The 12,705-nt window shown below is 47.9% G+C and overlaps 3 protein-coding genes across 5 annotated transcripts in view; 1 reads left to right on the top strand and 2 right to left on the bottom strand.

The window, feature by feature from the left end:
• LOC105564489 (kinesin-like protein KIF2A) overlaps positions 1-1,743 on the bottom strand; it is a 41,986-nt gene extending 40,243 nt beyond the window's left edge. The window contains exon 1 of one of the 2 annotated variants that reach the window (XM_012016895.1): positions 1,013-1,743. In XM_012016895.1, coding sequence (XP_011872285.1) covers positions 1,013-1,079 — 67 coding nt within the window. In that variant the 5' untranslated portion in view covers positions 1,080-1,743. The remainder of the gene's footprint in view (positions 1-1,012) is intronic. The other variant, XM_012016896.1, reaches the window with a different exon arrangement.
• A 284-nt stretch (positions 1,744-2,027) lies between these two features.
• LOC105564487 (mutS protein homolog 5-like) lies at positions 2,028-7,822 on the bottom strand. 2 transcript variants are annotated; one of them, XM_012016885.1, is made up of 12 exons: positions 7,325-7,822; positions 5,888-6,833; positions 5,449-5,619; positions 5,165-5,369; positions 4,877-5,078; positions 4,473-4,709; positions 4,217-4,355; positions 3,631-3,994; positions 3,279-3,491; positions 3,047-3,187; positions 2,863-2,927; positions 2,028-2,767 (listed from the first exon to the last, which is right to left on the bottom strand). In XM_012016885.1, the coding sequence occupies exons 2-12, from the start codon at positions 6,415-6,417 to the stop codon at positions 2,656-2,658; spliced, it is 2,379 nt and encodes a 792-aa protein (XP_011872275.1). In that variant the 5' UTR covers positions 6,418-6,833; positions 7,325-7,822; the 3' UTR covers positions 2,028-2,655. The 2 variants fall into 2 exon arrangements, with proteins under 2 accessions (XP_011872275.1, XP_011872274.1); XM_012016884.1 differs by having other exon boundaries at positions 5,888-7,822.
• A 236-nt stretch (positions 7,823-8,058) lies between these two features.
• On the top strand, positions 8,059-10,312 carry LOC105564488 (intraflagellar transport protein 57 homolog). The gene is made up of 6 exons (XM_012016886.1): positions 8,059-8,138; positions 8,291-8,543; positions 8,623-8,927; positions 8,996-9,183; positions 9,521-9,668; positions 9,732-10,312. The coding sequence occupies exons 2-6, from the start codon at positions 8,332-8,334 to the stop codon at positions 9,959-9,961; spliced, it is 1,083 nt and encodes a 360-aa protein (XP_011872276.1). The 5' UTR covers positions 8,059-8,138; positions 8,291-8,331; the 3' UTR covers positions 9,962-10,312.
• The last annotated feature ends 2,393 nt before the right edge of the window (positions 10,313-12,705 follow it).

Genomic DNA, 12,705 nt, shown 5'->3' with positions numbered 1-12,705 from the left:
TCGGGTACGTCGTACACGAGGGGAGAAACCGCTGAGGACATTGTGGTGTACCGATTTGCGGCATTACTGGGCATTTTTTAGGGCATTATAAAGATAAAACAAAATAAAATAAGGTAAAATAAGATAACACGAGATAAATAATATACAATAAGACAAAGTAATGCCCACTGGGCATCAGTGGGCATTGATGTACAAGATTTTGGTCAGCGGTTTCCCCCCTCGGTCGTACACGACAGGCGCGACGACGAACGTTACGTTTCTCGCACGTGCTATTAATTATTTACAGCGACTCGCGAGGAAAAGGCGCCGCAAAGGACGAAGGGGCGAAGGAAGAAGGGGGCGGCGAGATCCCGTGCGGGAAAAAAAAGGAAAACAAATATGGCGCGAGGGGAGAGAGATCGTGGAAGAAAGATCGCTGCGCGAAATTTCCCGTATATGGAAACGCGAGTTCGGGCACGGAGGCCGGCCGGTGGTCAGTCGGTCGACCGAGGGATCGGGCCAGCGGGCCCACGCGTGATCCGTCACGCCGACCGCGTGACAAGCAGCTGCGGAAGAGGGCAGGGGGAGGGGGAAGGGGATAAAAAGCGAAGGGCTCGGGAGACGAATAGAGGAGAAAATAGCGCGCGGAATAAAGAAAACAGCGAGAGAGGGAAAAACGTCACTGCGCCAAGAGGACCGTTGGTTCACAGCGCGAAAGGAGCGAGGGGGGTCGGGAGGGACGGTGAACTTGACGATGGCACGGGGAACCCGAGACGCCGAGATAAGCGCGGAAGAAACCCGGACGGTGGCGGATTGGGACAAGGAGAGGCCCGCGGAAAGGCGAGTGGGAAGACGGAAATTTGCGGTGGAATAAAAGGAGCCGACGCGAGAGAAAGAGAACAAGAGGGGGAGCGAGGGAGCAGAACGGGTCGGCGACGGCGAGGAACGGGCGCGTTGCTCTGCGCTCCGCTCGGCTCGGCACGGCACGGCGTGTACGTACAACAATATCCGGGTGGTATCCCCTTGCACTCACCGTCGGTCCTCTGGATGTTTATGCTGCAGCCGACGTCGATGTTGCACGTACCGTGATCCATGGTCATTTAGTCGATCCCGCGCACCTCGCTCGGCACCATAAAACGCGCCCGGCTTCCTCCGTTAACTCGCTCACGGCCAACGGGCCCCGCGCGCGCGCGCGGCCGGATTAATCGACACGGGCGCGTGTGCGCGAGGGAGAACGAGAGAGAGAGAGGGAGGGAGAGAGAGAGAGAGACCAACGAGCGACTCGCGCGATCGCGACGGTTGACGGTTGACGGGAACGTTCGCATTCAAACTCGCGCGGCGACCGGTCGGGCCCCGCGGGGTCTCCTTCCTTCCTTCCTCCGCTCCCGGGAATCTTGGACGATGACGCGCTCGCCTCTCGTCCTCGCCGCCTTCCCGCCCGTCCTGCTCGTCGCGAGTCCTCGCTCTCGGGAACCGGCGCGCGACTCTCTCCTCGGCTCCAAGGCACGCCCGTGCGCGTATCCGATCTCTCTCTTTCTCCCGGCCGAACGTTCGTCTCGCGCGGCGGCCGCGTCGCGTTGTCCGTCCTCGAGCCGTCGTCGCGTCGACCGGGGTCAGCGGCGCGAGCGGAGACACGCACACGCCACGCACACACAGGATTGCGACCTGCGCGCTCGCGCACAAGCCCAAATTGCACTCGCGGCTCGCAGACGTTTCGGGCTATCTCGCGCGTCCGAGGGGACGGCCGTTCGAGTCGCTTTTCGTGCCGGGATACACCGCCAGTGTCCGTTATTGACAACGGAAGGACCGCGAGCGCCAGCTGCCGGCCGGCGCGCGCCCGATCGCCCCGACATCTGCCGGCGCGAGCTCGCCGGATCGAGCGGCGCGGCGGCGACCGCCCCTGACATCTGTGCCGCGCTCGGGGAAACGCCACGCGACTATCCGCCGCGTTCGGTAAAATCGCGCTCTTTCCGCAACGCGCCAGCTTTTCCTACGTTATTTTCCTACTTCGAGAAACGAAACTGGGGATACTTTTAGGGCACTACGTGTTTTACATTTTATCACAACGCACTATTTAATCATTGAAAATTGAATTTCGCAATTTTAACATGTTGGCTTTACATAGGAGCATAGAGAATGTTTGACAGCAGTCCAGTGAGAAATTATTCATCGAAACGATATCAAAGCGTTTCGACATCGATCGACGAGCCATTTCTCGCTGGGAATAGAACTAGTGTCCACTTCTATCAATGTAGTTTAATTTTAATCTCGGTTTAAGTTATTTTCCATCTTTTTCCAACTCTTAAAACTAAAAAGAGATAAACAGAAAGTTAAACCGAGATTATTAAGTTAATCTGCATTGGTAGGAATGGACATAAAAAGAGGGATCTCGATTAAACTCCGGTTATCTTAATCGGCCAACTTGAGTTTTGCTATACCGTTAATGTAGAATTCAGTATTGCTTATTAGTATTTTAATAAACATATGATATATGTATATATGCATGTGTTGTGTGAAACCTTGATAATTAAATATTGACATAATGCGCCGAACTTTTGCGAAACATCTTATTTTTCCTTCCTCTTCAACGTCCCTCCTTATTTTTTAACAGCTACGTAATTCCGTGGTTCGACGAAATGATTCGATACGACGAAATATCTTCTCTTTTCTTTCCTTTCAATTGTTTATCTTTGGAGTTGACGATTCCGTAGCTCGACGGACCGACGCCTTCAACTCCTCCAGATCGAAATTCTCTGACTTCAGTAATCGCTCGATGATGTACGTCGCCCTACAATCACATATCATATAATTAATATTAATCGCGACAAATCTGACCTTTGTATATATTGCATAAACGTGTCTAATTTTATCAGAGAGCCTCACGTGTCTTGGCCTTTGGCTTCCGGTAATCGTGGAGGTAACTCGCCAGCCTTAAATTTTTCGTATATCTACAAAAGTCCTCTTACTTTTAAAATTCTTTGACATTTAGATTAATTAAATTATTTCACACTTATTCGTGTAATTTTTATAAGCAAAGCTTTAAATAGACGCAAAGTAAGATTTTTACCTCTAACGCTCGTTTGACAATCTTTTCGTCCAAGCCCGCACTTCGTGCAGCCGCGTGTGCGAAGCTACGTGTCACGTGTCCACTAGTTAAACTATAAAGATACGCCACGGTGCCGTCCACGTTTGTAACAAATTCAAAAGTCTGTGAAATATACAATGGAAAATAGGAAATAATAGATTAAAAGGCAATTCAACATCGGCAATAAACGCCAGTGAAAATGAACGTGTCTTACCTGCTCCTCGATTATCGGGCTTTGCGGTAACATGTTCATCACCCGATGCATGTGCGTGGCCACGAAAATGTGCGGACAATCGCTTCCTCGCTCGACGAAATTGTTCAGCACGGCCGCGAGTAGTGACAAGCCGCTCACCTCGGACGTTCCGTTGCCGAACTCGTCCAAAATGACAATGGAATTCAGCGTGGACGCGTACATAGCAGAATTGATCTAGAAGATCGAGGAGAATAATGAGGTCTTTTCAAGATACATGAACCTACGTCGCGCAGACTCTGCTCGTTCGCGAGAACTTTAATTCACTGCGACCCTCTGAGGTGTCCGAGTCTCTTGGACAAAGTCACTCATTTACCTGCCGTATATTTTGCAGAAACATGCTCGTATTCAGAGCGATGCTGTCCACAGACGTGATCTGAGTCATGATGTGAGTCACTATTCCTATGGTGGCCGATTTGGCCGGCACGAAGCAGCCGATGTGAGCCATGAACACGATCAGCGCGACTTGCTTGAGATAAGTGCTCTTGCCGGAAGCGTTCGGGCCGGTCAGGATTTTCACGAGGCTCTTTCCGTCCCCGGAATAGGTGTCATTGGGAACAAACGTCGTTAGAAACTCCTGCAGTGGGTGTCGACCCTGCTCCACCGCTATGACCTGGCGGTCCACCACGTTCGGTTTCACATAATTGTATTCTCGCGCGACCACGTAAAACGCCAGTAATCTGCAACGATTGGCACATGTAGAGTGTCTCAAGAGTCTTGTCTGAAATAAATCTTGCAAGGAGCTCAGAGTTGCTTTCTATTGTGCCCTAATATTAATTCTTTTAATTATAATCTCTTTATCTCCTTCTTTGGCTAATTAGTTATTTCATTCTCTTGATAATTATTTTCCCTATCGCTGGCGTCAGTTTCGCGCAAGAGCTCGTAACGCGTCTACCACTCACGTGTCTAATTCGGCGCACAATTGAATCGCGTTGAATATCGAGGCAGCGTGCTTGTTTATATACTTCACAAGCTTCAGCATAATGCAGCTCTCCCGCTTATTTATCCTCAGCATTATATCTCCTATAGTCTCGTCCAGTTCTGAAAAGTCGATTTTAATCTCAGACACGGGCAAAGAGAAGTCGCAAGAGAAAACGGGCAATATGCACTTCGTACGTAGTAGAGTAAAAGCTGTAGAAATTGAGAAATGGCGCGAACCTTTGGCGCTCGGGCTCTTGTAATAACGTATGTTGTTGCTGACGAATTTGAACTCTAGGTTCTCCAAGTCGGCATTGTCGGTCGGCGACGGGTTCCACCCGGTGATCGCTAGAAGATACCCGATGTTCGGTATGTACACCATCTTGCAGGTCGTCACCGAGGCCGGGAGATGCTCTTTCATATCTTTCTCTCCCATCCGCGTCAGGGTCTCGGGCAGAGCGCTTCTCACGTGGTGCACTGCGTCCCAACGGAGAGACGTAATACACAACGTTTGGATGCGCAGCGACGGCGTAATGTTTCGACAGTTACATTATCGTCACGTAATTACATAACAAATGAAATCATGTTATCGGTGGGACATTTTAGCTAGTGGTCACCACCTTGGATTTTTAACATCAGCTTACGATTGTCCAGGTGCGAGTCCACGTTTGCGCGTACGACGAAGTCACTCTCGGACCTTTTTGCGCCGAAGTCCACTATGTACTCGATGAAATACTTGACGTAACGCACCTCTTTCGTGATACTGTCGACGATTTTCCTGAACAGCCTCACCTTTTCGCGGTGTTTCTCGCATATGTCGGCGATGTAAATTATGGAAGAAATCGTCTGCGGCGTGAAATACAAAATAGAACGTAATGGGGCTCGAATAAATTACTCGGCTGCCCGATCGAGATTGAAAAATCGTGGTAAACCTTGTGCAATCGTCGCCAGTCGGAAACTTTAGCCTGCTGCGCTAAATATCGATCCAGAATAACGTTAGTCAAGCGGTAAACGTGTCTCAGGCAGGACGTGAGATTTTCGACGATACTATAGTTTTCCGGGTTCAAGCAGAATTCGACGACCTCGAATCTCTCGTTAAGGATCCGGACGTCCCGAGTGGGATGCCGCAACGTTTTCCTGCAAAAACGCAGTCGCTTCAAAATGTAACAACGTCGCGATATTGTGAAAGACGAGGGTAGCGCGACGCTATACTTGCCACAGAAATTGCATCCCAGGCCGCGACTGGCAACGATTCAGGAGGATGAATAAGCTGCCGCTCTGCTTCTTCGCTGCCGCGTCGCCGCACTTGAAGAGGCTCGGGTGATGCCTGGCGTGCACAATATTCAGCGCCTCGTAAGTGTCATCGTCTATCATGACGATGTCGCGTCTGGGAAATTCCGCGTGCAAGAAAGAAACGGACGCGGGTAAGACCTACCGAAGCCAGAAGAAAAGTCCCTCGGGACGGTCGATGAATACAAACCGGCGCGGCGATCAATTCGGAGAGCGCGGTCGCGGCTTTAACAAAGATATATACATTCAGAAGACTCCGCGATTCATCTCTCGCGCAACATTCTCAGAGAGATGATCGGCGGGCCGGTAAGCTCCGCCACTACCAGAGTGTATTAATCCTACGGCGAGAGATTGCGGGGACTCACAACGTGACGCTGGCGAGAGACGCGAAGCCAGGCCTGCCGGAAGGATCGAGCGCGATGTTGCTCCAATGCTGGTCGATGTGGATCAAGAGCAGGCCGAGCGCGTGGATCATGACGATCGACTTGAAGTTGAGCAGGCCCTGCAGGAAGATAAGCCTCTCGACGTGGCTGGCGCTCGCCGGCTCGGACTCGAGCTTGAGACATTGTACCCGGTGATAGCATCTGTCGAAGCTGTGCTCCCTCTTCCGCACCACCCTCAGCGAGACCGGCCGCGACGACCTCGCGTCGCTCAATCCCGACGTACCGCTGCGATCGTCGCCCGGCACTTCCGACGTTACCAGGGCCTCGAGGGCCGTCAGGAACTCGTCGGACGTGCCGGAGATCGTGATGACGTGGCGCGGCTGGCACTGCTTGTACAGGGCCCTCGCGATGTTGAAGCGGACCCCGTCGTCATAAGTATCGTCCATCACGAACAGCTCGGACGTGAGGATGTTGTAGTAGGCCGCGCCCAATTGATTGCTCGACCAGATCATCGCTAAAATGATCTGCGAAGGGGAGGAGGGTACTTTATAATTATTCGCGGGACACGCGCTCCCTTGAGAGTCTCGATGCGACCGTGGCGAGCAGATTCGCGGTTTCGCTTTGCGTTAATGAGATACCGCCCGGCATCTGGCCGGCACGATGACAGTACTTGGCTCGGAGAAAAGCCAGGAGATATTGAATACAGAGAAATACACGAAGACGAGAGAAATCGCGACATATTTTGAACAAAATGAACTTCAATATACGAGCCTCGTCTCTGTCCGTAAAATTGTCGCCCCGCACGGTCGAGCCGCCGTCGGTCTGCAGATTCTGTGCCGCTGCGCCCGATTGCGACGTTGGAATATTTATGTTAAACTCCTCCTCGTCGCTGCTGCTTGCGTTCATTATTGCCTCAAATTCCACATGTCTGCAGCGAAACACATATTGACGTCAAAAATGAGACATTGTAGCATATAAGTTATCGACATAGGAGAGAGAAACGATCCGGGAAGCAGAACTTTTAACATTCTGCCAACAATTTCGAGCGACTGTCTTCATCGAGCTCGATTTTGTCAGCGAAAACCACCCATACAGCACCCAAGCTTTCAGAAACATTGCAACAATGTTCTCCGAAAGCTTTGGTGCTGTATGGGCAGAATTTTTTTTACTTAAACTGGTAAAAAGGAATTAAATATATCACTTAAATGGTTATAAATTGGCAGAATCTGCACGGTTTCTGCGGTCAATTTGTAATTACAATTCCAGCGCCGTCAGCCTACCATTACATTCTATCTTTTATCAGTGAAGTTCATTTCTACCGGCATTTGTCGCAAACGCTTTGAAAAATCTATCGTTCGAAATATTCGACTGTCTGGGGAAACGGCGCAACTTTATCAAGAAATGAGGACGAGGGCATACATTTTAGCTAAAGAAGGGACCGACGGCGAGACGTTTCTTGACGAACTCATTTCTTATCGTTTCTCCGAATTCCAGCTCCAGCGTCAAAATACGTGAACAAGTAGACACTGAAGAAGAAATGGCGGCTGCTGGCGATTGATCCTCGTTCGTCCTGTCGCATGTAAAAGGCAGGATTTTTACTTGTGCGGCAGTAACTTTTTAAGCGCGTTGATTGGCCGGATAGAAAATGTTATTACACTGCAGCCAATCAACACGCTTCAAAAATTTGTCGGACGATAAACGAGACAGTACCTTAGTCCGCACTTAAATTGAATTTCATTTCAAGAGAATTTCAAACGTCAAGGACAGAGCTCATAGCGCTAAATAGCATCTCCCCGAACGCAGCCAGAAGGAACAGATAGGCGGAATGTGAAGAAAAACTTCCAAATATTTGTAGATCAAAACTAGAGGGCTGAGAGTGCTTTCCGAATGTAAATATTGGCATCAATTTGAATATGTCCTGTTACCATCTAACATATCATTACAGTGTTGCCGACTTCGCTTCCTCGGCTTACGTCGGACGCGGAGAAGAGCGCGGATATATCTGCTGTCTCTTTCTCTTCACGCCGTGGAGAAAGAGACAGCAGATATGTCCGCGCTCTTCTCCGCGTCCGACGTAAGCCGAGCGCTGAGGGGCTACCCCCACTCTACTCCCTCCACGCGCTCGACTGCCATGCAGAGAAGCGAAGTCGGCAACACTGTCGTCGTGGCCGTATCGGCTACCGTTTATCAGGTGCCGGATGCCATAATTAGAAGAAGAAGAAGAAGTTCAGAGGTAAGCTTCACGCGGCGAAAAGCTGCCGATTGTCTAGCGAGCGTGTTATCGTATTATAGATTCCATATCAATTTGAGATGCAATCCCGGTTTAATTAACTGACGCCGATTTAAAGTTCTGACAAGCGTGTTAATCTGTGATTTTTATCCCAGTTGTTTAAGCCTTTTGCAAAGCATATCGAAGAGGCGGCGACATGTTCCGACTGTTCCGAGACGCTCCGAAAATCGGCGTGAAGGTCTGCGCCTGTTGCCTTAAACCACTTACACCATGCTGGCACTCCGTCCCGCCCTTGCAGCATGTCCTAAGCGTCCGAGTGGGGGACCTGTTGGAGAAGCTGATGCTGTTAAACTACGACGCGGAATTCGTGCAGGAGCTAAAACTGAAACCGATCGTTACGATCGTTACGTAAGATATCGGCAATGTTGTCTGCAATATGCTCCATTTAATATCTGATAAGATAATTGTAAACATCGAAAACACACAGGCGTCACTTTATACTTTCAACGGATCCCGACGAGCAATTTTACACGTTCACTTGCCTGGCCGTGTGGCTGATTAGGAAAGCGGGGAGGAGCTTCGAAATGCCGCAAGAATCGGACGATCCCAATTCCACGATAGCCCTGATCTTGAATTATCTCAGGGAGATCGAAATACCTGTGGAGTTCCCGCCACAGGCAACAAACGAGCTTAAGGAGGGCTACGGTGAGACCGCGGTGTACATTTTGGATAAATTGGCTGATAACGCTTTGAAAGTGGCAGAATTCGCTAAGACAGAAACCATTAAGACAGGTAATGTTTAAAGGTCCGTGCGAAAATCGGCTAGAACGAGCGCGACTGCATAGCGTAATACGTTGCAGACTCGAGAGACTGGAGAGCGCATCCCGAGCAGATGAAACAATTGTGCGGGAATATCACGACCAATCTGAGCGGTACGAAGACGCACTTGAGTAAAATCTCCACCGACACCGGGAATACCTTTGACAAGATCAAAACCTACCTCAACAGGCAGCTCGAGCCGTCCTTAACGGAATACCGCTCGCTGCAAGTGAGAGTTTAATCATATTGTTAGATATTTTTTTATATTTTCAAGTAATAATCTTATCTTCGTCAGCAAATAACTAACAGAAAATTGGTACTATTCAACACAACTGGTTACAATTTACAAAAAATTTATTGCAAAAAATAGCCTCAGCCAAGATTTGAACCTGGACCTCACTCGCATTTTTGCGACTGTTCTTTCGAACTTTGAACAGCGCTCTGATTTACCGCAATAGAGTTTTTCTAATTAAAGCCAGTTTGAATGATTTCGATTTTTTATATTTCTATTCTTTACGCATCATTAAGTTACGCATACGGAGTGACATATTTTATCATCAATCCAGGAAGACTTGTCGAAAATCAAGGAGCAGTACAGAGACGTTAGCGGCAGCGTTACCGAACGAACGCGAGCTCTTAATAAATTAATGGAGGAGCTGGAAGACCACATGAAGAGAGAGATGGACGAGAGAGGATCCAGCATGACGGAAGGCAGTGAGTATAAAGTCGTCACTCCGTCGGGCACGGGCGTCTAATTTCACTCTAAAATCTTGACAGCGCCGCTCATCAATATAAAGAAGACGATCACGAGGATGAGGAACGAGATCGCCGAGATGAACATCGAAATTCGTATCGGCGTGCTGGAGTACAGCTTGATGTGCGCGCAAGTACAGGATTGCATGCAGCTGCGAAAGAACATGAAGAGCACGAGTATCTCCGTAATTGCTTTTCTTTTTGTAACAGCTATATATAGCTGTACATTATATGTTTTGTTTTGCTATATATAGCATGTTTTGTTCTATAGTGTAGACGCGGCTTAATAATTTAACGGACGTCGCGCACGTTTTCTGCTATTCGTATTCCCACGCTTTAATCCGTCCGGCACGTAATGTCACGTGCGAATGTCTAGTCACGAGTATTGTCAAATACTCGTGACTAGACACGGGTCCAATTATTCCGTCTCTGTCGCGGTTGCGACGTACGCAAACTGGAACCGGAAGGTTCCGCCGCGGTAATGAGTCGCGCACGGATTTACACATTTTGTACGTTTATACTTAGCTCGCAATTGCGAACATTGTGATTGTCTGTTGACACAGTCACCGTGTTTGGATTAAATAAAGAGAGCTCTTCATTTTTCATTTATTAATCTCAACTCATTCTTGTGCCTTATCTGACTCGAAATACGCTCCTCACTTCCCGCTCTTTTCGCAACCTGTCAACATCGGTTGGCTCTGTCGACTGCACGTGCCGCAGCGTTTAATTAAATTACAATTAAGTAAGGTGTATCCCTCGTTCTTTTTTTTTTACCCAACGATCTTAACTCGCTCTTGTCTTATCTAACGCGAAACACCCTCCTCTGCGCTTTCTACGATTTGTCAACATCTGTTGCCTCTGTTGACTGCACCGCGTGTCGCAGTGTTTAAGTTAATTAAATTAAGTGTGCTGTCCATTTTTTTCTTATTCAACAATCTTAACTCGCTCTTGTCTTATCTGACACGAAACAACCTCCTTTTAGCGACTGTTTTTTTTTCCCGCGGATATCGCGACCCTAGAAATTGTTGATCGTTGACCGATCGACGCGTGCACATACACGCGAGGATGACAAAAGAATAGCGTGCGTACGTGTGTGTGCGCACCGCGTCACCCAAATCTGCGTCCGCGGCTCGCGAGTCGCGAATCGCGATCAGTCGGCGCGCGAGACTCGCGTGTACTCGCGCATTGCGTCGCGCGGTTCGAATCGACGTCGGGTGCCGGCGAGACGAGAAGGCGTATCTCGATTTCAGGATCAACAGGTGCGTAAAAAGAAACCCTTGGCTTTGGTTGATCTACGCAATCCGGCTTATCGGATTCCCCGAATTTGCTCCGTTAATATCGATGCTATGTCGAGATGGGACAATACGAGACGATCGCCGAAAACGACATTACGATCGTTACAAATTCTCCAGTTATCTCGTACGTACATCGGAGGATTCGATCATTCCGATCAGAATCACGGAACACCCTTGTTTGTCGATCCAGAGATTGATGCATTACTTTTATCGTTCGCCGCGAACAAAAAAAAACTTTGCCGACGACGAGTATTTGCAATTACGTGCTGTTATAATAAAAGTGCTAATCGGTATGTATCAGTGGGAACGATAAGAGAATAATAAATGCGCCGCTTATTACACGCTTGGTATCGTCGGTCAATTTGTGTTTTACAAAAACCAGCGGAAATTTTGTTTCCTTAGAGAATTTAAGGAACGGACCTTTTTGTTTTACGAAATCGCGTTCTTTATGCAATCGATTCTTACGATTAATTAGAAAACTCAAACACGAAAATTACGAACAAACGTGTTGCGTGTTTTATTAAACCGTAATCGCGCAACGCGAACACTGCAAAACAAACAGACAGTGAGCCTGCGAGTGTCTCTCTATCTCTAATCGTGCAGCAGGATGTGATATATCTTTTTGTCGGATGTGTCTGAATCGCGTTACGCAATTACCGGAGAAATTTTCTCCTCAACGCCTTCACCTTCACAATTTCTTCGCATTTTCGCGACGCGTACATCGTGCGTTTTAGCGACCTTGCTGGCATACTGAATCAGTATATATTTTAAACTATAACAATACTAGTAATGCAAATACATAAATGCAAATAATAAGATTTACAAACGCAAAAACGGTATCCGACTCTTTCGGTTTGATTACCGACTCTGTCGGTAAATCAAACCACTCCAGCATCCCCTTAAACGCTCTTCTCTAAATGCGGGAGTTGCAAACTTCAGCCTGTCGAGATTGGCGGGACGAGGAAAAGAAGAATAAGTTCACGCAGTCAATAACAACATTATCTTTTGTTTGATTACATTACGTGAGCAAATATTTGCAGTCGCCTGCGGTTGTTACCTGTACATAATTACAAGATACTGCCCTAAACCTGTTTGAGTAAATGTATACACCCGGTATTATTGGTATTTTTTTTCCCCCGGCGACGGCGCTTCTACTTAACTGGGCTATAAAACGGCGCGTCGCGCGCGATAAGCTTATGTGATCTTTGATTCCGCTTCTGTTTTGTTAATTATATTATATACTTACGGCGAACATAAATAGTAGATGGACGTACACCGAGAGTCGTACGGAACACATGTGGTTAGGAGTTAGATCGTGTTACTTGTTACACATCGTATAAAGGTATTATTTGACATTAGTTTCGCGTACATAAAATGCGCCGCGCGAAGAACGACCGTCGTCACGGCGATCGTTAGGTACGCTCGCAGAGTACAAAGTTCTCTCGGAGAACACTCTCTAAATCGTATATAAAAAAACACTACTTCTTTGTAAACGCGCTCGCTGTATAAAATCTCCGTTCGGTAAAGTTTCCCGTACAGCACAGATGGTTGCAGTTACATTGCAGAAACGTTGCAATCTTGCAGAAATATTGCAGGGATATAAAATTGCAAACTTTCGATAGCAATATTGCAGCAATGTTTCAAAAATAATGAAAATACTATATTTTCTATTTAAAAAATTTTTCTAATTACGAGAATTTGAT

Source organism: Vollenhovia emeryi, unplaced genomic scaffold, assembly GCF_000949405.1.
Source record: "Vollenhovia emeryi isolate VEMERY1.0 unplaced genomic scaffold, V.emery_V1.0 DF939164.1, whole genome shotgun sequence".
Classification (NCBI taxonomy): Eukaryota; Metazoa; Arthropoda; class Insecta; order Hymenoptera; family Formicidae; genus Vollenhovia; species Vollenhovia emeryi.
This window is presented reverse-complemented; position numbering and strand designations above follow the sequence as displayed.

Coding starts and splice junctions, on each gene's coding strand:
- LOC105564487 (XM_012016884.1), bottom strand. CDS start 6,417: ATGATCTGGTCGAGCAATCAATTGGGCGCGGCCTACTACAACATCCTC. Junction 3,188..3,278: donor GCCCGATAATCGAGGAGCAG/GTAAGACACGTT, acceptor TATATTTCACAG/ACTTTTGAATTTGTTACAAA. Junction 2,768..2,862: donor GAAGCCAAAGGCCAAGACAC/GTGAGGCTCTCT, acceptor ATGTGATTGTAG/GGCGACGTACATCATCGAGC.
- LOC105564488 (XM_012016886.1), top strand. CDS start 8,332: ATGTTCCGACTGTTCCGAGACGCTCCGAAAATCGGCGTGAAGGTCTGC. Junction 8,928..8,995: donor GACAGAAACCATTAAGACAG/GTAATGTTTAAA, acceptor AATACGTTGCAG/ACTCGAGAGACTGGAGAGCG. Junction 9,669..9,731: donor ATCCAGCATGACGGAAGGCA/GTGAGTATAAAG, acceptor AAATCTTGACAG/CGCCGCTCATCAATATAAAG.